General features: G+C 39.0%; 7 protein-coding genes and 1 long non-coding RNA gene across 15 annotated transcripts in view; 5 read left to right on the top strand and 3 right to left on the bottom strand.

Annotated features, from left to right (window-relative positions):
• Nucleotides 1–1,390, bottom strand: part of LOC104756321 (probable purine permease 14) — a 3,574-nt gene extending 2,184 nt beyond the window's left edge. Inside the window, exons 1-2 of the mRNA XM_019239567.1 lie at nt 1,229–1,390; nt 15–1,128 (exon numbers count right to left, since the gene is read on the bottom strand). Of these exons, the coding sequence (XP_019095112.1) occupies nt 15–1,128; nt 1,229–1,271 (1,157 nt within the window). The 5' untranslated portion in view covers nt 1,272–1,390. The remainder of the gene's footprint in view (nt 1–14; nt 1,129–1,228) is intronic.
• On the bottom strand, nt 2,694–3,861 carry LOC104756319 (lon protease-like). Its single transcript, XM_010478896.2, has one exon. It carries the CDS (start codon nt 3,784–3,786, stop codon nt 2,947–2,949), a length of 840 nt encoding a protein of 279 aa, XP_010477198.1. The 5' UTR covers nt 3,787–3,861; the 3' UTR covers nt 2,694–2,946.
• LOC104756316 (thioredoxin H4-like) lies at nt 4,295–5,375 on the top strand. Its single transcript, XM_019238875.1, has 3 exons — nt 4,295–4,315; nt 4,821–4,946; nt 5,071–5,375. Exons 1-3 carry the CDS (start codon nt 4,295–4,297, stop codon nt 5,212–5,214), a joined length of 291 nt encoding a protein of 96 aa, XP_019094420.1. The 3' UTR covers nt 5,215–5,375.
• On the top strand, nt 5,605–12,796 carry LOC104756317 (jacalin-related lectin 3). Of its 3 annotated transcripts, XM_010478894.2 has the most exons (8): nt 5,605–6,179; nt 6,679–8,208; nt 10,251–10,448; nt 10,526–10,972; nt 11,083–11,316; nt 11,411–11,785; nt 11,953–12,174; nt 12,258–12,796. In XM_010478894.2, exons 1-8 carry the CDS (start codon nt 5,763–5,765, stop codon nt 12,555–12,557), a joined length of 3,723 nt encoding a protein of 1,240 aa, XP_010477196.1. In that variant the 5' UTR covers nt 5,605–5,762; the 3' UTR covers nt 12,558–12,796. The 3 variants fall into 3 exon arrangements, with proteins under 3 accessions (XP_010477196.1, XP_010477195.1, XP_010477194.1); XM_010478893.1 differs by lacking the exons at nt 5,605–6,179; nt 6,679–8,208 and adding an exon at nt 9,428–9,550 and having other exon boundaries at nt 10,236–10,448; XM_010478892.1 differs by lacking the exons at nt 5,605–6,179; nt 6,679–8,208 and adding an exon at nt 9,992–10,100 and having other exon boundaries at nt 10,236–10,448.
• Nucleotides 12,726–14,770, bottom strand: LOC104756318. Its single transcript, XM_010478895.2, has 5 exons — nt 14,337–14,770; nt 14,111–14,253; nt 13,753–14,024; nt 13,456–13,610; nt 12,726–13,366 (listed from the first exon to the last, which is right to left on the bottom strand). The coding sequence occupies exons 1-5, from the start codon at nt 14,596–14,598 to the stop codon at nt 12,765–12,767; spliced, it is 1,434 nt and encodes a 477-aa protein (XP_010477197.1). The 5' UTR covers nt 14,599–14,770; the 3' UTR covers nt 12,726–12,764.
• Nucleotides 16,887–20,190, top strand: LOC104756315 (BEL1-like homeodomain protein 10). Of its 4 annotated transcripts, none has more exons than XM_019239654.1 (6): nt 16,919–16,937; nt 17,239–17,326; nt 17,949–18,773; nt 18,894–19,279; nt 19,376–19,436; nt 19,530–20,190. In XM_019239654.1, exons 3-6 carry the CDS (start codon nt 18,024–18,026, stop codon nt 19,959–19,961), a joined length of 1,629 nt encoding a protein of 542 aa, XP_019095199.1. In that variant the 5' UTR covers nt 16,919–16,937; nt 17,239–17,326; nt 17,949–18,023; the 3' UTR covers nt 19,962–20,190. The 4 variants fall into 4 exon arrangements, with proteins under 4 accessions (XP_019095200.1, XP_019095199.1, XP_019095198.1 ...); XM_019239653.1 differs by lacking the exon at nt 16,919–16,937 and adding an exon at nt 16,943–16,961; XM_019239655.1 differs by lacking the exon at nt 17,239–17,326 and having other exon boundaries at nt 16,887–16,961.
• On the top strand, nt 20,352–22,416 carry LOC104756314 (protein YeeZ-like). The gene is made up of 8 exons (XM_010478889.2): nt 20,352–20,666; nt 20,818–20,910; nt 20,995–21,073; nt 21,159–21,237; nt 21,363–21,402; nt 21,485–21,619; nt 21,710–21,847; nt 21,941–22,416. Exons 1-8 carry the CDS (start codon nt 20,437–20,439, stop codon nt 22,206–22,208), a joined length of 1,062 nt encoding a protein of 353 aa, XP_010477191.1. The 5' UTR covers nt 20,352–20,436; the 3' UTR covers nt 22,209–22,416.
• Nucleotides 22,494–26,507, top strand: LOC104756313. Of its 3 annotated transcripts, XR_002036357.1 has the most exons (6): nt 22,494–22,781; nt 22,902–23,600; nt 23,750–24,014; nt 24,089–24,182; nt 24,277–25,915; nt 26,024–26,507. It is a non-coding gene; the product is annotated as an uncharacterized LOC104756313 (long non-coding RNA). The 3 variants fall into 3 exon arrangements; XR_002036358.1 differs by having other exon boundaries at nt 22,495–23,120; XR_002036356.1 differs by having other exon boundaries at nt 22,495–23,600.

Genomic DNA, 26,851 nt, shown 5'->3' with positions numbered 1-26,851 from the left:
TCTCTTTGTGAAGCCTAATGAAATAAGCGACGGCGCTCAAGACGGCAGTAACCAAGGCAACACCTTTGAAAGCATCGAACTCATCATCCATGAAGTTGAAGAAGATCACCACAAGAACCGACACGATCGGCCACGTAATGACACTGATCACATTCGACAACACGCTCGAGACAGAGTAGACAAGTCCCACGATCCCTACCCAATAGATCTGCCACGCAACAGCTTGACCAACCATAGCCATCACGTACGAGCCTTTACCTTTCGAGAACCCATTCATCTCCCTCTTCAAATCGTGTTGCTCGCCGGCGATAAGCAGACCCACGACGGAGATGAGCGTAGCGACGAGGGAAGAGAAGATGATGACTTCGAAAACAGAGGCAAAGCTTGGTTTTTTATTGGTCGATTCGGTTCGTTTGAAGATGTAATTATCGAAGACGTTTTGGATGTTACAGAGAAGGAGAGAGAAGCAGATTCCGGCGAACAGAGCAGCCCATGAGCCTTTAGCGTAATTCTCCTCTGCTTCATCTGGCTCGCCGCCGAATGAAGCGGACAGAGTAAGTGCTCCGGTGACGATAGCTAAGATCACTGAGATAACAACCCATCGGTTGAATTTGATTTTGTTGATGAAAGCTGCGAAGATGGGAGTGAAGAAGAGCTGTGTTGTGTAGATCAGAGTGAAAACACCAAATGGGATCTCAAGCTTTCCCATGGCTGAGAGTCTTCCTTGAACCGACATGACAATTCCGATGCAGAAGTAGATCACGGCTAAGGATTTTAAGTGGATTGAATCGGAAGTGATCGGAGGCTGTTGGTGATGGTTGCGTTTGTTCTTGGTGATGAAGATGAAGAAAGGGATGAGAAGGAGAGGGAAACCAACGGTTTGGAGAAGAGACTGAGTCCAAACGCCGTCGTTTTGACGGTTTTCGTCGTATTCGCTTCGGTTGATTTTGTCGTAGTAGAAGTTCTCGAGGAGTCTTGCTATGGATTGACCGAGTATAACGAAGATGATCGAGATGGTGATCGTTGGCCAGTGGTTTGGTTTCCGGTTCGAGTTGCCGGTGTGGTTCTCGTTCATGCGTGCGGTTGAAGAATCACGCTCGATGTTGATTGGTATCTGTACAAAGTGTTCTGCAAAAAAGAGACCAAAACAGGAAATTAGAATCAAATTGTTTTGTAAAGAAGAGGAGATTCAAGAAACGACACAGATCGGGATAAATATTATTATTACCTGGTGGCTTGGTCTGAAAAATTGGTTGTTGATTCTGAGCCATGGATTTGGAACTGAACTGATTGTCGGAGATTTTCAAGTGATTTGAGTTTCAATGTATGTCGGCGGCGACTCAGTTTCGTTGGGATATTTTGAGTTGTGATAGAAGGGAAAGAGAAAGGGTTTATTTATATATATGGGCAAGAAAAGTCTACCTTGGCGGCGTAAATGGAGCTAATGGTCAATCAAGTGAACTAATGTCTACGCGTCGTTGTTTCAACTTGTTCCGCGTCGTTTCATCATACAAAAAGAGTGTGTAATTTACACTCACAAGTAAATTATTCTTGTCTTAAGTCGTTACAAAGACAAAATGACTGGAATATTCAGGATTTTTGTTTTGTTTTCTGTCAACGAATATTCCGGTTTGGATTTTATGATTTTGTAAGTTTATTTAGAAATGGTATAGTGAAATTTTATTTTGACTTGTTTGTTAAGAAGATGACTGGATTATCCAACATCTTACGTTTAGGAAATTTTGAACAAACACGGTGCCCAATTTGGCAGCTCGCTACTTGCAATATGAATAATCTCTTAAATGCGCGTGTCTCCTTATGACTTGATTTACAATATTATACTTGATGTAAGGATTTCAATATATGATTATGATATGATCAATTCGAAAGGTGCATGCTAGAATGAATTTAGAATCAAACTGTAGCTAATCAAATTTTGAACTCAGATTCAATCTTGTTCCATGCAAACATTGATCATTGTTCAACCAAATGAACTCTAAAAGTCTGGATTTAACAAAATAAGAGGCTAAGTGGGGTTAGTTAACAAAGAAAGGCAATTCCCTTGGTGCTTCTAATTTGACACATCTTACTTTAAACACAAACCGCCTCGTTTGAATTTTAGAAACGTCCCCACACTGTTTCCACGACGCTAAACCCACTATAAATATTTTAAATATCGATGATCAGAAACTATATGACCCATACGCAAATACACTGAACCCTTTCAAATAACATATCTTAATAATACTAAACAGGTAAGCATGTCTTGACCAAGAAACTTAAGCAGCCAAAGTTTGTCCAGAGGCATAGCTTCAGTAGGCATAATCTATTATTTGTAGATAAATTCACAAAAGGCAACGCAACTATTACTAACCTTCATGGATTACACATCTATATCAGTTCTAGACATGTATTTTGAATTACCCGGTTCATCATGGTATAAAAGTGATAAGGTAGTACTAAACCGCAATAGGGATTTGAAATTGAAACTGTCATCCATCAAGCAAACTTCTTATATACTAGCATTCTTACAGGCTTTTCAATGAACAGACCAACTCAAGAAGCAATGATTTGGTATCAAGAAACCTTACTTGCATCAGTAGACTATTCTTTTATCATAGAGAAAAACCCTACTCTAAATCAATCCAACTAAATGATTCCTATGATCATAGAGGCAATTGAAGCATTGAAGCTCTGATTAAGCAAACTTCGGATTAATATAAGATTTCAATAAAAGTACCAACTCAAGAAGCAAGGATTTGATATTAAGAACCATACTTACTTGCATCACTAGAACTACTCTTTTATCACGATCCTATGAAACATGTCCACCATATCTAGTACCTAAGTTTCTGAAACTTTACACATTGATCAAATATAATGCAAATCCAATAACTTAAAAAACATTAAAGAAAGAGAGACCAGAAATTTTCTAGGTACCACCAACTATGGCTGCGATGGGAAGACATCTTTGACAGCAGAAGCAGCGGTCAAGTAATTGAGTGTATTCCTAAGCGTCTCCCTCTCTCTCTTTACCCTAGCCGCCGTATCCTCAAGCTCAAGCAACGCTTGCTGCTCCATCGGAGCTCCTTCAAACGTGCTTCCAACGAAGAATGAGAACGGAGTCGGGAACTGATTCTTCCTCAGGTCCTGAGATTCCTTATCTGGTTTCCCATTCAATCTATTCGACAACCGAATCACTTCCTTCATCAGAACCTCAACCTCGTTCGCCAACTCGTCAAGATTCTCCTCACCGGACGGTCGATCTTCAAGCCACGTCACTTTCGCGACGAGGTAAGGTTTCGTACGGACGAGATCCGTGACGCGGAACCGTTCCTGGCCTTTGCAGATTAGGAAGAATCGATCGTCGACGAGACGCTCGTGTTTCACGATCTCTCCGACGCATCCGATTCCGGCTGCGGAGCCTGATACGGCGTCGGAGTAAACGACGCCGAATCTGAGATCGGATTGGAGAAGCGTTTGCATCATGACTCGGTAACGGAACTCGAAGATCTGGAGAGGGATTGTTGCTCCAGGGAAGAGAACGAGGGGGAGTGGGAAGAGAGGGAGCTCGACGAGGTCATCTGATTTGGGTGGGTTCGCGTTGTGGTGCTTCTCGGAGAAGGAAGAGGATGAGCATCTGAAGGAGCTGCTGAGCTTATTACAGCTTCGATTGTTTATGCTTCGGTAAGTAGCTGGGAGATGTAGAGGTTTATGTGTGAAGGAGGAGAGATAAGGTGGTGTTGATTTGAAGGAAGGAGATGAGACTGTGCTTGGAAGCGCCATTATAGAGAGTGAAGGTTAGGAGATGAAGAGGGTGAAGCTTTACAAAGTGAACGGCGAAATTGATTAAGGTTTTAAATTAAAATCTTATCTGTTAAGAGAAAATAATATTTCATCAGATATTTTTTTGTCATTCGTGTGGCTATAAATTTGTTTTGGGAATTTTTTTTATTTTTCTTGGTTCGAAGAAAATATAAATAAGAGTTTAGGAGTGAGTTTCGAACTTGAGACACCAGGGACCAATGAGATGGAGCCTTTTGTTTGTTTTGCGGGGCAGTTTGGTACTTTGGTTAGTACAACATGCATGAGCCGTAAGCGAGCCACCGGTACGGTCCAGCTGGATGCCAATTCGTATGCAGGGGTAATACTGTCAATGTCTCTTGCTCATTAACATATGTACGTACCAACTTCACAAAAGAGGAACGGAACGGAACAGACGGAAGAAAGAAAAAAAAAAAAAAAGGTGTGATCGGTGATTTTGGTTTTTCCCTAATTCTCAGATTTAGAAGAAATGGCGGCAGAAGAGGGACAAGTGATCGGTTGTCACGCGAANTGCAGCTCGACAAAGCCAAAGTAATCCTAACAGCTGGTTACGAGATTCTCCCCCCCCCCCTACTTTTTTTTTTCTTTCCTTCTATTTTTTGATTTGGGAATTAGGGTTTTCGTCCATGCGTGCGATTAGTTTTTAGTGGTCTCAAAGACAATATTAGGGGTTTTTGATTTCGCTTAAACGTGATTGTTTGAAGGAGATCGCAACACAGATCTGTAATGTTGTGGTGGAACTGGAACCAAAACGTTAGTTGAAAAAATCATCGTTTTAATGGGTGAAGTATCTTTCTCTGTTTGGAGTGTCTTCGTTCTTCACTGACTTGTATGTGTTAACTATTTGATTGCTTTCGTTGATTCATCTATATGATCTCCTGCTTTTGTTGTCTTCTTTGTGTCGTTATCGCAGATCAGTGTCATCCTTATGTTGAAATTTAACTGTTGATTGCTTTAGTCTTCTGATGGTATTATAATTGACAATTGTTTTTCAGATTGTGATAGATTTCACTGCTTCGTGGTGTCCACCATGCCGTATGATTGCTCCAATTTTCACCGATTTGGCTAAGAAGTTCATGTCAAGTGCGATCTTCTTCAAGGTGGATGTTGATGAACTTCAGGTGAAACAACTCAAACAAACACACTTTTGCAAATTTCCCCATTCTTAGGCTCTAAAATTATGCTTCACTTTGTACATATACACATACACTGATATATATATACTTGTGCTCTTTGTTTAACTAGAGTGTTGCTCAAGAGTTTGGAGTGGAGGCAATGCCAACCTTTGTGTTCATGAAAGCCGGCGAGGTTGTGGATAAGATCGTTGGTGCCAGGAAGGAAGAACTTCTAGCTACTATTGTGAAGCATACTGGTGTTGCCACTGCTTAAATCATTTTGAGGCACAATAATTATAACATTAAAGGTTCACCTTGTTATCTTAAGTTTCGCTAATCGCAGTGAGGATATTGTAGATGGGACATATGAAGTTAGTTAATCTCTGACTGTTTAAGTCTGCACCATGTTTTATTTATTTGGTCTTTGGCTTTCCCTTTGGTCTTTGCTTATGTTATCTCTTGACACCACATACCACAACTTCTGTCAAATTTTCAAAACTACAGAAATGATCTTTTGTGAATTCTGTAAACTTTGATTGGTATTTGAAATTTTGAGATGAAGATTTGTGGTGTGACCGTGTGAACAGTAATATGCCACGTGTCACGTTTTGATTGGCAGTGAAATCCTTATCTCTAAACGTTTCATATTTTTTTTTGCCAAAGGAACACCATTTACCGAGGTTCTTCTTCTTCCTTATCTTCTTCGCTGAGCTGATTACTCTGTAATCTGTTGGTTTTGTTGGAGATTCAAAGGCGCAAACAGAGATAAAGGAGAAGACTTTAGAGCTATTCAAGTTAATAGCAGTCAGCATTCGTTGAAAAATGGAGAAGCTCTTCGTACCATCATCATTTCCCAAAACTTGTTTGAATTATCATCAGATTCCACCCAAAGTTGAGAATTCGCCAGACGTTCATCCAAAATCCCGTAAGAAAAATCTATCTTTCATCAAGAAGAAAGAACCCAATATCATCATCCCCGACGAGCAGTTGGATTACCTCTGTAGAAACGGGAGCCTCCTCGAAGCTGAGAAAGCTCTCGACTCGTTGTTTCAACAAGGGTCCAAGGTAAAGCGAAGCACTTACCTCAACTTGTTGGAATCGTGCATTGATTCTGGTTCTATCCATTTGGGTCGTATCCTTCATGCTCGTTTCGGTATGTTTCCTGAACCTGACGTCTTTGTAGAGACGAAGCTGTTGAGCATGTATGCTAAATGCGGGTGCCTTGTTGATGCCCGTAAGGTGTTTGATTCAATGCGTGAGAGAAACCTTTACACATGGTCTGCCATGATTGGTGCTTACTCGAGGGAGAATCGTTGGAGAGAGGTCTCTAAGCTCTTTCGTTTGATGATGGAAGATGGAGTTTTGCCTGATGATTTCTTGTTCCCCAAGATATTACAGGGATGTGCGAATTGTGGAGATGCTGAGACTGGGAAGTTGATTCATTCGGTGGTTATAAAACTCGGGATGAGTTCGTGTCTTCGTGTTAGCAACTCGATTTTAGCTCTGTATGCGAAATGTGGTGACTTGGATTCCGGTACAAAGTTTTTTAGACGCATGAAGGAGAGAGATGTGGTTGCTTGGAACTNACTTGTTGGAATCGTGCATTGATTCTGGTTCTATCCATTTGGGTCGTATCCTTCATGCTCGTTTCGGTATGTTTCCTGAACCTGACGTCTTTGTAGAGACGAAGCTGTTGAGCATGTATGCTAAATGCGGGTGCCTTGTTGATGCCCGTAAGGTTTTTGATTCAATGCGTGAGAGAAACCTTTACACATGGTCTGCCATGATTGGTGCTTACTCGAGGGAGAATCGTTGGAGAGAGGTCTCTAAGCTCTTTCGTTTGATGATGGAAGATGGAGTTTTGCCTGATGATTTCTTGTTCCCCAAGATATTACAGGGATGTGCGAATTGTGGAGATGTTGAGACTGGGAAGTTGATTCATTCGGTGGTTATAAAACTCGGGATGAGTTCGTGTCTTCGTGTTAGCAACTCGATTTTAGCTGTGTATGCGAAATGTGGTGACTTGGATTCCGCTGCAAAGTTTTTTAGACGCATGAAGCAGAGAGATGTGGTCGCTTGGAACACAGTACTGTTAGCTTACTGCCAAAACGGTAAACATGAAGAAGCTGTAGGATTAGTTGAAGAGATGGAAAAAGAAGGAATTGCGCCAGGGTTAGTTACTTGGAACATATTGATTGGGGGTTATAACCAGCTAGGGAAATGTGATACTGCAATGGATTTGATGCAGAAGATGGAGAGGTTTGGTTTAACCGCTGACGTGTTCACTTGGACAGCTATGATTTCGGGATTGATTCATAATGGGATGAGGTTTCAGGCACTAGATATGTTTAGGAAGATGTTTTTAGCAGGTGTAGTACCTAATGGAGTCACTATTATGAGTGCTGTGTCTGCTTGTTCATGTTTAAAAGTTCTAAACCTGGGCTCAGAAGTTCACTCTGTTGCTGTGAAGATGGGTTTTATCGATGATGTGCTTGTGGGAAATTCTCTGGTTGATATGTATTCGAAGTGTGGAGAACTGGAAGATGCAAGAAAAGTTTTTGATTCGGTAAAGAATAAGGATGTATATACTTGGAACTCGATGATAACGGGGTATTGCCAAGCAGGCTATTGTGGCAAGGCTTATGAATTGTTTATAAGGATGCAAGATGCAAATGTAAGACCAAATATTATCACATGGAACACTATGATCTCAGGATATATTAAGAATGGAGACGAGGGTGAGGCTATGGACCTATTTCAGAGGATGGAAAAAGATGGAAAAGTTCAGCGGAATACTGCATCATGGAATCTAATTATTGCGGGTTACATACAAAACGGAAAAAAGGAGGAGGCCTTGGAACTTTTTCGGAAAATGCAGTTTTCTCGCTTCATGCCAAATTCAGTTACAATTCTAAGCCTCTTACCTGCTTGTGCTAATCTTCTTGGGACCAAAATGGTAAGAGAGATACATGGTTGTGTATTGCGGAGAAATCTAGATGCTATTCATGCTGTTAAAAACGCTTTAACAGACACTTATGCTAAGTCAGGGGATATAGGATACTCAAGAACCATCTTCAACGGTATGGAAACGAAAGACATCATAACTTGGAACTCGCTGATTGGAGGTTATGTTTTACATGGTAGCTATGGTCCAGCTCTTGATCTTTTCAATCAAATGAAGACACTTGGGATCAAGCCAAATAGGGGAACTCTTTCGAGTATTATCCTTGCGCATGGTTTAATGGGAAATATAGATGAAGGGAAGAAAGTCTTCTACAGTATTGCGAATGATTACCATATTATTCCTGCTCTGGAACATTGTTCTGCTATGGTATCTTTGTACGGTCGATCCAACAGACTTGAAGAAGCTCTGCAGTTTATCGAGGAGATGAATGTTCAATCAGAGGNACGGAAAAAAGGAGGAGGCCTTGGAACTTTTTCGGAAAATGCAGTTTTCCCGCTTCATGCCAAATTCAGTCACAGTTCTAAGCCTCTTACCTGCTTGTGCTAATCTTCTTGGGACCAAAATGGTAAGAGAGATACATGGTTGTGTATTGCGGAGAAATCTAGATGCTATTCATGCTGTTAAAAACGCTTTAACAGACACTTATGCTAAGTCAGGGGATATAGGATACTCAAGAACCATCTTCAACGGTATGGAAACGAAAGACATCATAACTTGGAACTCGCTGATTGGAGGTTATGTTTTACATGGTAGCTATGGTCCAGCTCTTGATCTTTTCAATCAAATGAAGACACTTGGGATCAAGCCAAATAGGGGAACTCTTTCGAGTATTATCCTTGCGCATGGTTTAATGGGAAATATAGATGAAGGGAAGAAAGTCTTCTACAGTATTGCGAATGATTACCATATTATTCCTGCTCTGGAACATTGTTCTGCTATGGTATCTTTGTACGGTCGATCCAACAGACTTGAAGAAGCTCTGCAGTTTATCGAGGAGATGAATGTTCAATCAGAGACACCCATCTGGGAAAGTTTCTTAACTGGCTGCAGGATTCATGGTGATATCGACATGGCAATCCATGCAGCAGAGAACTTATTCTCCTTGGAACCTGAAAATCCTGTCACTGAAAATATGGTTTCGCAGATCTATGCATTAGGTGCAAAACTTGGGAGATCACTAGAAGGAAAGAAGCCGAGGAGAGATAACTTGCTGAAGAAACCTCTTGGGCGGAGCTGGATTGAAGTCAGAAATTTAGTTCACACATTCACTACAGGTGATCAGTCGGAATTCTGTACTGATGTGCTGTATCCCTCGGTGGAAAAAATGTGCAGGCTGGATAACAGAAGTGACCAATATAATGGAGAACTTTTGATTGAGGAAGAAGGAAGGGAAGCAAGTTGTGGAATCCACAGCGAAAAATTTGCCATGGCGTTTGGTCTCATTTCCTCATCGCGTGCACCTGAGACGACGATAAGGATAGTGAAAAATCTTAGGATGTGCCGAGATTGCCATAATACTGCAAAGTACGTCTCTAAGAGATATGGTTGTGACATATTGTTGGACGACACAAAGTGCTTACACCACTTTAAGAATGGAGATTGTTCCTGTAAAGATTATTGGTAGAGTGATTAACCAACCACTAAGGTACGACTTCACATAATTTGAGCAGTCATTTTAACCACATAATCACGTACTATATCATTCTCATATTTTCTTCAGTTAGTAAGAGATTAATTTGTTAGCAGCATGGGGGTGAGTAAAATTAGTTAAAGTTTGAGAGCTCCTAGACTCCAATAGTACCTTGAAATCATATCTTTTTTTGAATAATATGTGCACCTGCTTGGGAACTTGAATGATTCCAGAATATGATTTCAGTAGTGGGTATTTTGTTATCTTGGGAAATATGATTCTTTGAAGAACATGATTCTTTGGAGAATGTGATTCTTTGGAGAATATGATTCGTTTGTCCTTCCTTGACTTCCCTTGATAGTGGAAATCAGAATGAATTGATTGTCCGTATTCTGCAACGTCATCTGATATCTTCCAAAATATCCCCAACCACTAACGTAACCTTTTCATCAGATATAAATTCCCACCAAATGTCTAAGCTATGTGTATCAGTAGTCAGCTATCTCTTCACTCGAACTTCTTACTCTTGCTTCGAGTCTTTAGAGTTCATCTTAATCTGAGGATGGTATTTGGCATCATCTTTTGTTTAGCCTCATTCTTTAGTTTCTCTATATAATCTGAGGATGAAATTCCACTACATATAATAGGCTGATATTGCAGTTATGGTTATATGAGATTAACTTGAACTTGTTTACTGCAGAGTGTTGAATGCAAGCCTGCATCAGTTGGCCCATGGGGAGGCCAAAGTGGTCATGCCTGGGATGATGGCATGTACACCACGGTAAGGCAAATAATTATAGGCCATGGTTCTAGTATAGACTCTATACAAGTTGAGTATGAAAAAAATGGTTGCTCGGTTTGGTCCGAAAAACGTGGAGGAAAGGGAGGAAAGGGAGGCAAGAAGACTGATAATGTATGATTAAAGACTCTTGATACTATAAATATTTTCTTAGCTTTTCAGAAATTAATCACCCTTCTCTTGATGTGTAGGTCAAACTTGATTACCCACATGAGTATCTGATTTCAGTTAATGGAACCTACGGTAGCTTTGATGCCTGGGGAAATACATGTGTCCGATCGCTTATTCTTGAGAGTAACCACAGAAAATATGGTCCGTTTGGTTGTGAGTCAGGTACATTCTTTGCATTGCCAAAGTCAGGGTCGAAGATTATTGGGTTCCATGGGAAGGCTGGTTGGTATATAGATGCTATTGGTGTTCACATTCAACCAATTCCTAAAGAGAATCATCCTCCGTCGAAAATTGTTTTGCACTCGCATCAAAATATTACTCATGGTGATAAGAAACATGAGTACTCAGTGATACAAGGAAGTGTAGGGCAAAACTTCGATATAGTTGTTGCCCTCAGACAGAAAAATCCAAATTTGCCTTCTAATGAATCCCGAGATCATGCAGGTGCTGAGATCCCCAAACAAAAGGTGATTTTCAAGGCATTTTTATGTTATACATTGAAAAAAGCATCCAGGTTTTATCCGATTGTTTACTGGTTTCTTAACAGAATAAATAAATGGAATTTGTTTTTTATCAGTTGGTGACAGATACTGAGAAGCCGCAGTCAAAAGTAGTAGGTGGTGCGAAAACATATGGACCATGGGGTGGGACTGGTGGTATCATGTTTGACGATGGGACTTATACCGGTATTAGACAAATCAATTTGTCACGCAGTGTCGGGGTTGTGTCGATGAAGGTCTGTTATGATTTTAAAGGACAGGCTGTGTGGGGAAGCAAGCATGGTGGCACGGGAGGATTCAGACATGATAAGGTGTGTAAAATTTTTCTAGGCTTTAAGCTAAATGACATTTCATACTATCTTAGTCTCTCTCAACATTTTTTTGGACTGAATGTATAATTTGCAGATTGTATTTGATTACCCATCAGAGGTTTTAACACATGTAACGGGAACATATGGACCGTTGGTATATCTGGGACCTAATGTGATAAAGTCACTGACCTTCCGCACTAACAAAGGCAAGCATGGACCTTTTGGAGAAGAACATGGACCAACTTTTACACATAAAATCGACGAGGGTAAAGTTGTTGGATTCCTTGGAAGAGAGGGTTTGTTTCTTGATGCCATTGGTGTTCATGTTATGGAATGCAAAATAAGTTCCCTTAAGCCATCATCTCCTCAGCATGCAATTGTTCCTTTTAAAAACTCTGGCACTGCGGAAATCGAAAATTCCCCATGGGCTAATAAGCTTGTCCTTGCAGCAAACGGCCATGGCGAAGAGGTAACTTGTAGATCCCATCACCATGGTATTTCTTGGTTTTTCAAGTTTTCGGTTTCTAAGATAGCAGCCAGTAAAACAAATTCTATTAAGACCTGTTTGGTTCGGTTTATATGGATTGTAAGACCCTAATAGCAGGATACTTGGTGGGTTTGAAATCATTTTCACAGGTTGAGCGTGGAGTCGTCAAAGAACCAACACCGAGCGGGCCTGGACCATGGGGAGGCGACGGAGGTCAATCGTGGGACGATGGAGTATATTCAGGGATCAAGCAGATATTTGTCACGAGAGGAAATGATGCTATCTCTTCAATACAAATCGAGTACGATAGAAATGGACAATCTGTGTGGTCTACTAAACATGGTGGTAACAATGGAGTCGCCACACACAGGGTAAACAGCAGTTTACTCTTCTCTCATATTTTTGTATTTGATGCATCACAACCGTTTCTAATGCTCTCAAATCTGTGTTGCAGATTAAACTTGAGTATCCAAATGAGACGCTCACCTGCATTTCAGGGTTTTACGGACCACTGAACAATTCAGACAGATCAAATGTTGTCAAGTCACTGAGTTTCTTCACAAGCCGTGGGAAGTATGGTCCATACGGTGAAGAATGCGGGACGTTTTTCACTTCGACTACAACACACGGAAAGGTGTTGGGGTTCCATGGAAGGTGTGGCTGTAACTTGGACGCCATCGGAGTTCATATGCAGCATTGGCTCGGCAATAAGTCGTCGTACGTTAGCAGGGCTAGCTGTTTCAAGCTCTTCTGATAATCTTCTCTGCGCAGAACAAAAACTCATCTAGCGTCTTCCACCAGCGCTTACAGTTTATCAATCAAGAGTTATAAAATCATAAACATGCTTCTTTTGATGCTTTGAATTTCCTTTCCAGTTAATAATACTTGTTTCTATAAACAGAATAACTACGAAAAATCTATGGAAACAAGAACAGAGTGTACTGTAATATAAACTTTATGTTTAATGATCTGAATTTGTTGTTCGCGAGTGAATTTTCGCATGTTGCAACACTTCTCTGAGTACAGAAGCTATTCGATGAGACATATGATGTTCCAAGAACATCTCTTTTACCCTATCATACCCTTTCTTCCCCATTGTCCTCCTCATCTCCATGTTCGTCGCCAGCTTCACAATGTTTGTGGCAAGAGGTAAAACGCCTTCTTTACCAGCGTGGTGTAATAGACCGGTTGTTCTGTTCACCACAATCTCCATTGTCCCTCCTGCTGCAGTACCGAGGACAGGAAGCTTAAAAGCCATGGCTTCGATTGTTATTCTCCCGAAGCATTCTCCTCTAGCTTGGGAGTTTTGGACAAGAACATCAATGGCTGCTAAATATGGTGCTACTTTCATTGTTTTGTTGACAAAATGGACAACCTTCTGAAGTTTCTTCTCTTGGACAAAGTTGCGTAGCTCTGTCTCGAATTTAATCTGTGCGCTCATGTCGCTTCCTACAACCACTGCATGCATTGTTGGTACCTGAAGTTTCTTATTCTCTTTGATTAATTTAAGACTTTCATGGAAGGCTCGGAGGAATAGATCTTGGCCCTTTCCTCTAGACACACCTGCCACAAGAGAAGCACCAGTCAAAAGGAAATTTTTGAGTTTATGATTCTTGAACTAAGGAAGAGAAAGAAGGTAAGAGATGACTTACTATTAATAATGCCAAATAGGATGTCTTCGTTCCGCAGTCCAAGAGATTCTCGAACTTGTTCACGGAGAACTTTCTTGGCGAAACTATCTTCAGCTACTTCCATCAATTCCTTGCTATTTCCTAGGTGCACGACATAAGTTTTAGGCATTTTAATCCTGTGTTACAACAGTCAACAGTTAAAAGAATACACACTGTTAAGCTTCTTTCTATAACTGCAAAACTAAAATGTGCCAAGACTCTACAATATTGGCTGTAAAAAGCATAACAAAAAGTGCAAATATAGGAAAAACAACAGACCCTAAGCGATCATGAGTTCTGTTCTTCCAGTACTCAGCAGTCGCATGCGAATCAATCATAGCGCCAGCAACAAAAGGAAGGTGCTTGACTAAATCTGGTTTGAAATAGTGACCTCTCATCTCATGAATCCACCAGAGGATTTTAGGAAGAACTTTAGGAACATTGTCCTTGAGAACTGCATCAAGCCATTTCCCAGCAACAGCAGTATTCAAAACAACCAAATCAGACTTAAGTGCTATATCTATAGCTTTCTGACTCTTTGCTGATACGACCTGAATGATTCAAAAACAATGATCAGTAACAATTATGATAAGAATCAACGAAATAAACTATGGAGGTTAGCTAAAAAAATATGAACCTGGACTCCTCGATCCAACATCTTGTGTTCTAAAACCTTGATAACTTCATCAGCTTCAACTGGTTTCTGATTAGTGATCCAAACAACTTCACAATCAACTCCTCTCAACAAAAACGCCAGTTCCATTAATAGTAAAGGTCCACCTATATAAATCATCACTTCAACTTTAGCTAAGAGAGAACTATAACTCACTGGAGAATCCAATAGAAACGAACCGAAACATCACCTGAGAGCGAGAGTTCGTGAGAAACAAGCAAAACGAGCTTCGATTTCATGAAACCGAGAGGAGGATTCATCGATCGAGAAACCGATCGGATCTTATCGTCGACAACTAATCCGCCGCATCTCTTTCCACTAACAGTGCAAGAATCGAAGGTAGATCTCACGAGAATCATTCCTACGGTTGATACAGATAAAACCAACAGAATCATCAGTGCCCATCTCTTCTTCTGCAATGTCGCCCACACACTCGTCGATGGCTTTCCCATTGTTCTCTCTCTCTCTCTCCTCCACAGATAAAAATCACATCATAGGGTTTCCACAGTCACAATTGATATCCGAAATTTCAAGGATCTGTTCTCAGTGTAGTCGAAAGCTGAAGAAATCGAGAGGAAGAAGATGATCAGTGTCAGACAGAGACTCAGCAGAGGAGGAGGGAGCTTTTGATTGTAAAAATTACTCTTCGCACAAAACTTTGCAACTCACGTCGTTTTTGGTATTCAGAAGGAAAGTGCTTGCCGTTTTCTTTATTGGGCATCTCTTCTCTCAATAAACGTCATTATAATGGGCCTAAAAGGCCAATTCCTTTTTTTTAGTCATCCTTAAAAAAGGCCTATTGGGTAAAACTAAACTACACATCGATCAAATCCAATCACTTCGGTTCGGTCTAATGCATATTAAAACAGTTTTAAATTAAGATTTAAGCAAAACTAGTTTAACAGAAAAAGAGTTTAAGTTAAGCTGTTTATTTAAGCTTAGTTCAGTCTTCAGATATGAGTTTGGATCTATGGTTTAGGTTTGGTTATAATAATGGAGAGGATAATATGATTAAATGAGAGTGATGACTGTTTCCAACAATTTGGATCTATGGGAATATATAAATGTTACAAACATGAATTTTAGTGGTGATGATCCGTCGTCATATATGGTCCAACAATATATGTGGCAATAATAAATACATTTAACTTTTTTGCTTACACGGCCATGGCTTGTGGCAATTTATTATAAAGTTTTTTTTGGATATCCATGTAATAATGAATATATATTTGACAATTGGCATGAATTATACTACTTTTTAACTTTTTCCCCTAAACCAAATGTCTTCACATTTTCTTACCCACACACCTTTTCCTCGTTTACCATTATCGATTCGATTCATCTTCATCATAATTATAATCATAGACTCATAGTAACATTTTTTAAACACACAATTACATATTTAATGATCACCCCCTAATAAAATCCATCTCTCACCAGCTAACTACTGCCTAAAATTGTTTTTAATCATCATTATTATAAATCAACATCCACGTGGAAACAAAGTCAATATAATCATCTCTTGCAAAGACTCTCTCATATGTTATACCATATCATAAATCATTATTTTCCAACACAATGGTACTTCCCAAATGAATTTGTGTCGGCTGCTCCAACAAATCCAATCTCCAACAAACCAAAACGAAAATTAATTTTTTATTTATTTTGTTTCTTTTTCTTTACTATAATAGTTATTTTGTTTCTTTTTCTTTACTATAATAGTATATACTTATTTTTTAAAAATGGATTTAGTCAAGAGGAAAATAAAATATGTAGGTATAGATGTACTAATATTTTACGTATTATGCATTGCGTTATATGAAAGTACAAACGTGTATGTATGTTGTATAACTAAGAGGCTTATAAAGTATAACAAAAGGAATAAAAAAGACAAGGAAATTAGGAAAAAATTGGGTATAACAGAAGAGTGAGGGAGGGACTCACCAACTGGTTGTTAAGTCATTTAATCCTTCAATTAAGCAATTGAGCAGACACACACCCACCTTTGTTTTATCTTCATCCTTAAACCAGCTTCTCTCAGGGGCAGTTTTGTTATTTTCATCAAGCTTCTCTACCTACAATGACGTTTTCTATGTTTTTTTTTTCTTTTTTCTTTCATTTGATGGAGTTTTATTTCCGCTACCATGCATAACTGTATATCCGTTATATCAAACATTTAAAGAAACCCTCCATTCCAAGATATTGAACTACTAAGTGCTCAAATTCAAAAAGCTTAATAGATCAAAGAACCAAGAACAAATATTTTTTTTTTTTAAAAAGCTGTAGATCAAGAATCCAAATCTAGTTGGCAGGTAAATAATTTCAATATTTTGGAGCCTTACGTACACAAATGAGGATGTCGTTAAAGTTTTGCACGACACCTTGGTAGTGTAGGCATAATGGATTATTTCGTTTTAATATTTAGATTCGGTTAACTTTTTATAAACTAATGTACTAAATTTTTCGTATATGTAAGAACACAATATACGGAAAAGTAGTATGAGGCAAGTCAATGACAACACAACATCATTAGAGTAGTATTATATAAACCGATCAATAAAATCCATTAGTTTTTTTTTGTTTGTGTGTGGAATTGTTATTTCTTTTTAATATGTTAAAGTCGTCATAAGAAACTATTATCGCTAATCGAGAAAAAAAACAAAAATTGGTGACATATAAGCTCTCACGTGTTTCTATATGAATGGTTGGCACACAAAAATCCATATTAATTTATTTATACTCTAAGCATCAGAAACAGAAGCTTCTGCCGGGAAAAGATTAAAAATTACAGGTAGCGGTTGTCAAAAAATTTCCGGTAGGAACATTATTTTATCGTTGATATTGCTTAATACTATAAAAAAATATGTTTTATATTTTGTTTAAAAATATTGGGTTGGTGTCTAATGTCCCAATGATAAGATGGGTTGGTTTTGTTCTTGTGGAGTGAAAAAAATAAAATAAAAATTGTTTACTTTAAAATTCGCAATTATTATTAATCGTCTCTCTATCTATCTCTCTCGGGATTGGGTCTCAAATCTTGTTTTGTCTTCAACTGTTCGAAACTCTTATGCTTTTTGTGTTTCCTGATTCAGCCACATCCACACTTCACACCACAAAAACACAATCTCTAGGGTTTTTCATTTTTAACTTTGATTCTCTCTCCCCTCCTCAGTCCCTCAGGTAGTTCTTTTTCTCTTTAAACTTTATAAATCCAAGTTCTTGATTCTTCTTGATTCTCTCTATGATTGTTCTTCTTGTACTGTGTTTCTTGTTTACTTTTTTCATCCCATCCCATGCTTTTTGGAAATTCTCTTACAGAGAGATGAAATCATCAAAAAAACACTTTAGAGTTTCTTTTATGTAATAATTGAAATCTTCTCTGCTTTTATGAGTCACTCCGTTGAGCTTTCTTTTTTTACTCTGCATTTTTATTTTTATTTCCATCTTCAAATTAGGGTTTTTTTTTTGGTTTTTCTCCCAATTCACCTCCATAGATCGAGTATTCCTATACAATTACACAATTCCTTAACTGGGTTTTTCTGGGTTTCTTCAGCTCTTCACGAAAAACATTTGCTTTTTATCCACGATTTGACTTTAATCCTCGGATTTTTTTTTGGTACGATTCTGTTTGGTTGCTTTCGAAACTGTTGTTGATAACAAAAAAAAAAAAAAAAATGAAAAATTTTGTTTGGTGTGAATGATTACGATGTTTTAACCTCTCTTAAGATTCCCATCAGAAACTTTAAAAATTCCACACCTTACACGACTCTTCCTCTTGTATTTTTTTTTCTTTTTCTTGCAGGATCTCATTTCCCGACCAAATTCATCGAACTAACAACACAACTTCACTGTAATAAAACTTTAAAGAAACAGAACAATGGCGGTTTATTACACAAGTAATGTCGGTTGTTACCAGCAAGAACCAATCTTTCTCAACCATCAACAACAACAACAACAACAACAAGCTTCTTCTTCCTCTGCCGCCGCTTCATTCACCGTCACCGGCGGTGACAATGTTCGTAACGAGATGGTTTTCATCCCACCCACCACAGGAGACGTTGTAACTGTAAACGATGCCGTTTCGAGCAGCGATTTAAGCTTTCATGATGGTCAAGGACTGTCTTTAAGTCTCGGCACTCAGATCTCTGTTCCTCCGTTTCAATATCATCAGTACCAGTTGGGTTTTACTCAAAATCCTTCACTTTCTTCAGTCAGGGAAACGTCAACTTATAATGTGGATGAGCTGAGTGTGAAGAGCAAAGAGATGTTGTTGTTAGGTCAATCTGATCCTTCCTCTGTTTATGCTGGTAATGGTGGGAATGGTTTCTACAATAATTATCGGTATAACGAGACATCAGGAGGGTTTATGAGCGGTGTGTTGCGTTCTCGGTACCTTAAGCCTGCTCAGAGTTTGCTTGATGAAGTGGTTAGTGTCAAGAAAGAACTAAACCAAATGGGGAACAAGAAGATGAAAGTTAACGACTTTAACAATGGTTCCAAGGAGATAGGCAGAGGAGGCAATGGTGAATTATCGAGTGATTCGAATGGGAAACCAATCGAGTTATCTACAATTGAACGTGAGGAGCTTCAGAACAAGAAGAACAAGCTTTTGACTATGGTTGATGAGGTAACTAACTTACATCTTTTAAAACTAGTTCTTCAGCTCGGTTCTGTTTCAGTTAAGGTTTGTTAGAACATGACAAATAATGATGTTTTACTTGTTGTGTATGTGTTACTGATTTTGCAGGTAGATAAAAGATATAACCAATATTACCATCAAATGGAAGCATTAGCTTCATCATTTGAGATAGTAGCAGGACTTGGATCAGCTAAGCCTTACACATCAGTCGCTCTCAACAGAATCTCTCGCCATTTCCGCGCTCTTCGTGACGCGATAAAGGAACAAATTCAGATTATTAGAGACAAACTTGGGGAGAAAGGAGGAGAGTCGTTGGATGATCAACAAGGAGAGAGAATACCAAGGCTGAGGTATTTAGATCAACGGTTGAGACAGCAAAGAGCTTTGCATCAACAGCTTGGAATGGTTCGACCCGCTTGGAGACCTCAGAGAGGTCTTCCTGAAAACTCTGTCTCTGTTCTTCGCGCTTGGCTCTTCGAACATTTCCTTCATCCGTATGTGTTTCTTCTCTCACAAGTCACAAACTTTTCAACCTCCCATTACATAAATATTTAAGAGACTTCATGGTTTCTTCTGGTTTCTATTTGTAGATACCCCAAAGAATCTGAGAAAATCATGCTTGCGAAACAGACGGGACTGTCCAAAAACCAGGTAACACCCTGCTTTTTTTGTTCTTTGTTTCTCAAAGTTGTAGTCTTTGTGTGTTCTGCTTGAGTTATTTTTGTTTCTCTGCTCTGCAATTAGGTTGCTAACTGGTTCATAAACGCAAGAGTTCGTCTATGGAAACCAATGATAGAAGAGATGTATAAAGAAGAGTTTGGTGATGAATCTGAGTTGCTAATCTCCAAATCATCTCAAGAACCCAACTGCACTAACCAAGAAGACTCTTCGTCAAAGCAGCACCAGCAGGAGAACAACAACAACAACCTCACTTATTCATCTGTAGACACAACAAACATTGCCTTCTCATCAGAAATCAAGCCGGATCGTGTTTCAGGCAATGAAGATGAGCCACAACAACAACAACAACAACAACAGATGAACCGGTCAGCGGATTACGACACTCTGATGAACTATCAAGGTTTTGGTCTCGATGATTACCGTTATATTGGCGGAAGCAACCAGCAAGAAAGCAGATTCTCGAATTCCCATCACTTACATGACTTTGTTGTTTGATATAATCGTTTCTTGGCACAAAGGACATGATTCTTGAAGCACAAGAAAAAATGTGCTTTTTGCATTTTTATAGTTTTAGGCATGATACACCCATTTCTCTGTGGAATATAATAGTAGATGTCTAGGGTTGCTTTTTGTGTATAGTACACTCGTCGTAAGCCAAAACAATTTGATATATGTGTGTATAAGATTCACGGTGGTATAAAGGATACTTGCAAGTGTGTGACCATCGTTTCGATTTAAATTCTTGATTTGTGGTGGTATGTTTCAAGATTCCTCTGCATAAAGATCTCTCACACTGGATAACAGAAACGGCATGCTGTTCTAATTTTTATAAACAAAACGGCGGTTAAGCTCGTTATAACTTATAACACTAACTGGGACTGTGCTACTAAAAACGCCATGTAGTTTTTACGAGTCTACTGAGTTTAGTTACGAAAGACGACCTCAGAGCTATCTCAGTGCTCCGATTTCAATGGCGGTTTTTCAGTTACCAGGTTTATCGCCGGAGCTTATTCATCTCCGATTAAACCCTAGACAACTTGATTTTTCAATTCGTAGGAGAGCTACCTTATTCCGGCCATTGTCAGCGATCGGAGATTCTCGATCCGGTGAACCAGATTCAGAGTCTCGGAACCGTATGTTCATTCTCGGGATGGGATTCGTCGGAGGATTTTTCGCGCAGCAGCTGAAAGAAGCAGACTGGTCTGATATCAATTTCTCTCCTTCTAATCAATTTCATAATAAATACGATATTGCGGATTGTAATCTTGGCTAGGTTCATATGATTATGGACATGGTGATACCAAATCCATACTTGTTGGAACATTTTAGGGGTTAATGGTGAGGTTTTTAGGTTGGTTTCAGGGAGTTGCAGGAGTGATACGAAGAAGAAAGAATGGGAAAAGAGAGGAATTGATCTTAATCTTTTCTCTGCAGATTCAACTGAGTAAGTGTTTTTTTTTTTAATCAGTAGTAGTAATCTCTGAATCTGAGTCTTGAACTCTTTTTTTTTTGTTTACTTCTTTATCAGAATGAGCTTGCTAGATTCAGTGAAAGATTACACTCACCTGCTCGTTTCGATTCCACCATTAGCAGACATTGGTGATCCGGTTTGTATTCTTCAACAGCTTTTTTTGTTTAGCTTAATGTTTGATATGAACAAAAACTTATCTTTTTGATCATCACTTGTAAAAGATGTTGCGGAATGTAGAACTTGTCAGAGACAAGCTTTCAGGTGGAAATCTTCAGTGGCTTTGTTATCTCTCATCAACAAGTATTTCCCTTTCCTTTGTTATATCAATGCTTTTGCTTTCATAGTAGACAGGAATCTACAATTCTCTTGTTCTTCTGTTCAGTCTTTTCCTTGGTTTTAGTTGAGTAAAAAGATGATGCTTGCAGGTGTGTATGGAGATTGTGGTGGTGCGTGGGTTGATGAAGAGTAAGTTTATTTCTTTCAAAATTTCATCTCTTCTGTTTCATAATAAGCATAATATGGTGACTATAAAGGTCGTTCATTGCAGTCATCCCCCAAATCCTAAAACTCAGTCAGCCAAACTGAGGTTAGCTGCAGAGGAAGGATGGTTACGTTTGGGTCGTGATCTTGGTGTTTCGACTCAAGTCCTTCGACTTGCGGGTATCTATGGACCTGGTCGAAGGTTGTTTACAGCTTCTGCTTGTGCCTATTATTTGCCTTACTAAGGCTTTAGAAGAAAACTGTTTTTCAAAATGAATGTTACTTGCTGCAGTGCGATTGATACCTTGTTAAAGCGGGATCGTTTATCTGAAGGTCAAAAGAGAAGAGCGTCCCGGAAATTCACATCAAGAGTCAACGTTGAAGATATATGCCAAGCTCTTCAAGCTGCCACTGAAAAGCCATCATCAGGGTATATGTTTATGTATAATCCCTTTTTCATGTCCAGTTTCTGAGATGAGATATTATCCTCCTTTAGAGGTTGATGATCCAACCATTATTGCAGGGAAATCTACAATATTGTCGATGACGATCCAGCACCAAGAGAAGAGGTGTTTGAATATGCCTTGGAGTTGATTGAAAAACGTTGGCCAGGGACTATTGAAACAAAACCATTTCCATTTGTCTATGAGTCTCGGGAGGAGAGTTCATTGAGAGGTGAAAAGCGAGTCCGTAACCAACACATGAAGAACAAACTTGGAGTGAAACTGCTATATTCTTCGTACAAGTCAGGATTGCAAAGCATAGTCGAGAAGATGGACATCCCTTTTTGAGCAAAGAAAAAAATAAAACTGATGTGGAGAATCTGTCTCATGTTTTCTGTAGAGAAGTAGTGACTCTTAGTATAGACAGATGTAGTCAATCCTGTTTTTTCTTCTGCATTCTGTTTGTTTGATTGTCTCACTGGTAAACATAATCCCCACGAAACAATGGAAAAACAGAATAAAACAAAAAGAGGTATACGAAGAATGACTTAATCCTTTCTTACTATGTCAGGACCAAAAGATCTTCTTTGATGTAGAATCCCAGGCTAAGGGTTTGCTCCACTTGGTGCTGCCTTTTCATAGAAGACTTAAACGTGGAGCCCTTTGGTACTTGAACTAGGATCCATCATTCAGAACTTTTCCTTCTGGCTTTCCTAGTTTCTGGAACACAAGATCTTCACATTTACTGCGGACATAAACTATCTATCTACCCACACGGTTTTTACATCTCTTGTAATTTAGTAACATGTGTCTCTGTGCATATAGGACACGTAGGATCATACTTCTCTGTTTTACTTGCCACTGTCTCTGGTGACCTTCCTTCAGAATTTAGTTGATTGATATTGTTGCTGAAAACATCTGGTGAATCAACTAAATTCGTTACCTACTACATCTGAAGAATTTAGTTGATTGAAATTGTTAATTCAAATTTGGTTCTTCGTTTTTTGAATTTTTGAGAATTTTATATGAAATTTTTGACAGGAAATTGAAGAGAGAGAGAAAGTGGTGAGGCAGATGTGGGATATGTACGGTCGCTCCGGTGATGTCTCGGTTCTGGCGAGAAGCTGCTTTTGGAGGCGGCGTATGAGTTTCTCATCAGTGAATCCGCCCTGTTCGCTACGGTGCCGTTTCTGATATCGCCAAGTTGTCTCTTTTTCGCTTTGTTAAGTCAGCGTCTACTCCGGCCCGGCCCAATCGTCGGTGAGTTGTGAAGAATTGAAGATGAATGAAAAAAGCCCAAAATGTTTTTTAGTGTATATAGATTAACCATCTAGAACATACTACAGTTAACCGCCTTTATTTATAAAACCATCTTTTATATTTGTGATTCATGATCTGCACCGTCGATTGCGTTATACTAAAACAATTAACAACCGTAGGATCTATTCGAAATCCTATTCCGGCTCGGTTTTGGTTTTTGCTCTCCCTCTCCTCTATATATATTATATGAAAAAATGTGATCGATGAATGTTCATAGCTTCTGTATCCTTTTTTTTTTTTTGGTTTGCATAACGATGATTCTTATTCCCTTCTCTGATTAGATTTCTAGTCTTTTTATCATCTATTTAGGGTTTTGCTCGATTTATTAACATCTGTTCATCAATTCTCGTTGATCTCTAATGGTTAACCCTAGTTGTTGATCTTTTGCGTCGATTTGCGATTGATCGATCCAACATCGAGGTAAGTTGTTATCTACGCATATATATATATATATATATCATTCGGATATTTTGCTTACATATTATCATGTAGAATCCGGTTTCTGGTTTGTGTTTCGTCCGTATGAAGTCTTAAGTTTCTAACTCTGTTTTGTTTTGGTATTCTTGTAGAGATTTGCATGGGACAAACATATCCTGATCAGTTCCCGTTGATCCAATCATCAACGCTCATCGATGCTTATCATCGACCCTCATTGATACTTATCAACGACCCTCGTTGATCCTAACCAACAACCCTTGTTGATATATATAACCAAGGCTCGTTGATCCAATCATCATTCATCAACCGTCGTGGATATATCTAATCAACGCTCTGTGTATATCTTCCAATGAAAGAAGGAAGGATCTATCTTGTAGATGTCTCTGTTATCTTCATGTAAGTTTTGTTGCTTTTCTTAATATGACTATCCTTTTAAATCTTTTTATCTAACCGATGCTCTTCTTTTTAAGGTTTGGCTTGTCTTGTTCTGATGATCCGGGAGTATCGCTGATCCTTAGTGCTTATTCGGGATGGATTATTGAGTTTTCAGGCCTGTCCATCGAGGTACATTCTTGTCTATGCCTACTGTTTCTCAATCTTCTGGTTAGATTTGGATGACAGTCTTCTGACTCATTCTGTTTTGTATTCTGTCTTGTAGGTATTACGTATTCATATAGAGGCGTATGGACAAAAACACATATGATCAACTCTCGATGGTCTTATGATCAACTCTCGTTGGTCTTTTTATCATCTCTCGATGGTCTTATGATCAACTCTCGATGGTCTTATGATCAACTCTCGTTGGTCTTTTTATCATCTCTCGATGGTCTTATGATCAACTCTCGTTAGTCTCTTTATCATCTCTTGATGATCTTCCAATCAACGTCTCTCGTTGGTTATGATCAGCTCTCGTTGGTCTTATGATCATCTCTCGATGGTCTTATGATCATCTCTCGATGGTCTTACGATCAACTCTCGTTGGTCTCTTTATCATCTCTCGATGGTCTTATGATCAACTCTCGTTGGTCTCTTTATCATCTCTCGATGATCTTCCAATCAACTCTCATTGGTTATGATCATCTCTCGATGGTCTAATGATCAACTATCGTTGGTCTCTTTATCATCTCTCGATGATCTTCCAATCAACGTCTCTCGTTGGTCTTCCAATCAACATCTCTCGATGGTCTTTTTATCATCTCTCAATGATCTTCCAGTCAACTCTCTCGATGGTCTCTTTATCATCTCTCGATGATCTTCCGGTCAACTCTCTCGTTGGTCTTATGATCAGCTCTCGTTGGTCTTATGATCAGCTCTCGTTGGTCTTATGATCAACTCTCGATGGTCTTATGATCAACTCTTGTTGGTCTTATGATCATCTCTCGTTGGTCTTATGATCATCTCTCGATGGTCTTATGATCAACTCTCGTTGGTTATGATCAGCTCTCGTTGGTCTTATAATCAACTCTCGATGATCTTCTAATCAACGTCTCTCGTTGGTATTTCAATCAATGTCTCTCGTTGGTCTTATGAACATCTCTCGATGGTCTTATGATCAACTCTCGGTGATCTTCCAATCAACGTCTCTCGTTGGTCTTATGATCAGCTCTCGTTGGTCTTTCAATCGTCTCTCGATGATCTTCCAATCAACGTCTCTCGTTGGTCTTTTTATCAGCTCTCGTTGGTCTTTCAATCAAGTCTCGTTAGTCTTATGATCAGCTCTCGTTGGTCTTATGATCAGCTCTCGTTGGTCTTCCAATCAACGTCTCTCGTTGGTCTTTCAATCATCTCTTGATGATCCTCCAATCAACGTCTCTCGTTGGTCTTTTTATCATCTCTTGATAATGCTTCAATCAACTCTCGTTGATCTGATCATATCATCTCTCGATGATCTTTCCATCAACTCTCATTGATCGGATCATATATATCATCTCTCTCGATGATCTGATTATCAACTCTCGTTGATTCTAATCAACCCTCGTTGACAAAGAAAGGATTAGATTTAACACAGCTTGCAGAGGTTTATGTTTGATCTTTCAAACTGACCAGAAACAGATGTACAAGAGAGACTAAGGAGGTCTGACCTTTGCCATGACAGGTGCACTTGCTTGGCAGGTCGAAAACCCTTCATTAAAAAGATAACAGTTTTTGGTTTCGTGGAGGGATGAGAGATGGTACTAGATTGGGAAAGTTCTGTTCTCGGCTCGGCTCTCCTCCTTCCCTCTGGACTGTGTGTCTTGTTACTCTCTGATACTTGCTGTTTCATCTGCATATTGATAAACCTGAAGAGTTGTAAAGAGGTTGGTCCCTATATCCTCTAATGATAAGGTTTTTAATTTCCTTCAATTGGTTAGCCTATCACTTATGATGACTTTTGTCTGATTGTTACTTGTCCTAATTACTTGTAGACCATCTGAAATGAGCAAGCCCCTGTCCGTTATATAATACTTTGGCTTACAAACGAGAAAGTAGCAAAGGGAATCCATCGGCTCAAATGTGAAAGATCAATCTGCAAGAACGAGTAGGAATGTTTTTAAGGTTGGCTACGGATCCTTTTTTGTTCTAGATAAACTGTATTCCTTTGCTTTTCTGAATTCTCTTTATCAACTGAAGAACAAGAAAACTGTGTAGACTTGTTGTTGGCCTAGATTTTGGAAAATAATGATTCCTGTATTGAAAAAACCATGGAGAGCTTATGAACAACAGAGGAATCTTACGGGAAGGATTGCATAAGTAGGATATGTATTGGCAAGAGTTAGTTCGGACTTTTTTTTGTTGCAAAGTTTGTGAAAGTGGAAGATATTTAATTTTTCTTTTTATCTTGTATTCTTGTGGATGATGAGTAGTGAGTTTGGCACTCTATAAAATCAATATGTACAACAAGTATTTCATGGTTAGAGAGTTATAAGAATCTTACTCTGGTACTTACATGTACATGATTGAAACAACTTGTGCAGGATCATGATGGTTGTCCGTTTAAGGTAGAAACGTAACTCCTATTGGCATGTTGGCTATAAACATCTTTCTTATCGATATCAAAGGAGAATCAATAGTTTAAGTCACATATGTTCAAAGGCTCTGAAGCCAAAAAAATCGGTAAGATAGAATTTGTAGAAGCTCTAGTTGCAGAGCTAGTTTGCAAGTTTTCATCAGCCAAATTTTGAATCTCACTTGTTTATTTACAGCAAAACAAAGACCAAAATATTCACACCAAAAGTCACATCACGCCCCAAATA

Source organism: Camelina sativa, chromosome 17 (genome assembly GCF_000633955.1).
Source record: "Camelina sativa cultivar DH55 chromosome 17, Cs, whole genome shotgun sequence".
Lineage (NCBI taxonomy): Eukaryota > Viridiplantae > Streptophyta > Magnoliopsida > Brassicales > Brassicaceae > Camelina > Camelina sativa.
The sequence above is the reverse complement of the archived record's forward strand: the minus strand, read 5'-3'. Positions and strand labels throughout refer to the sequence as shown.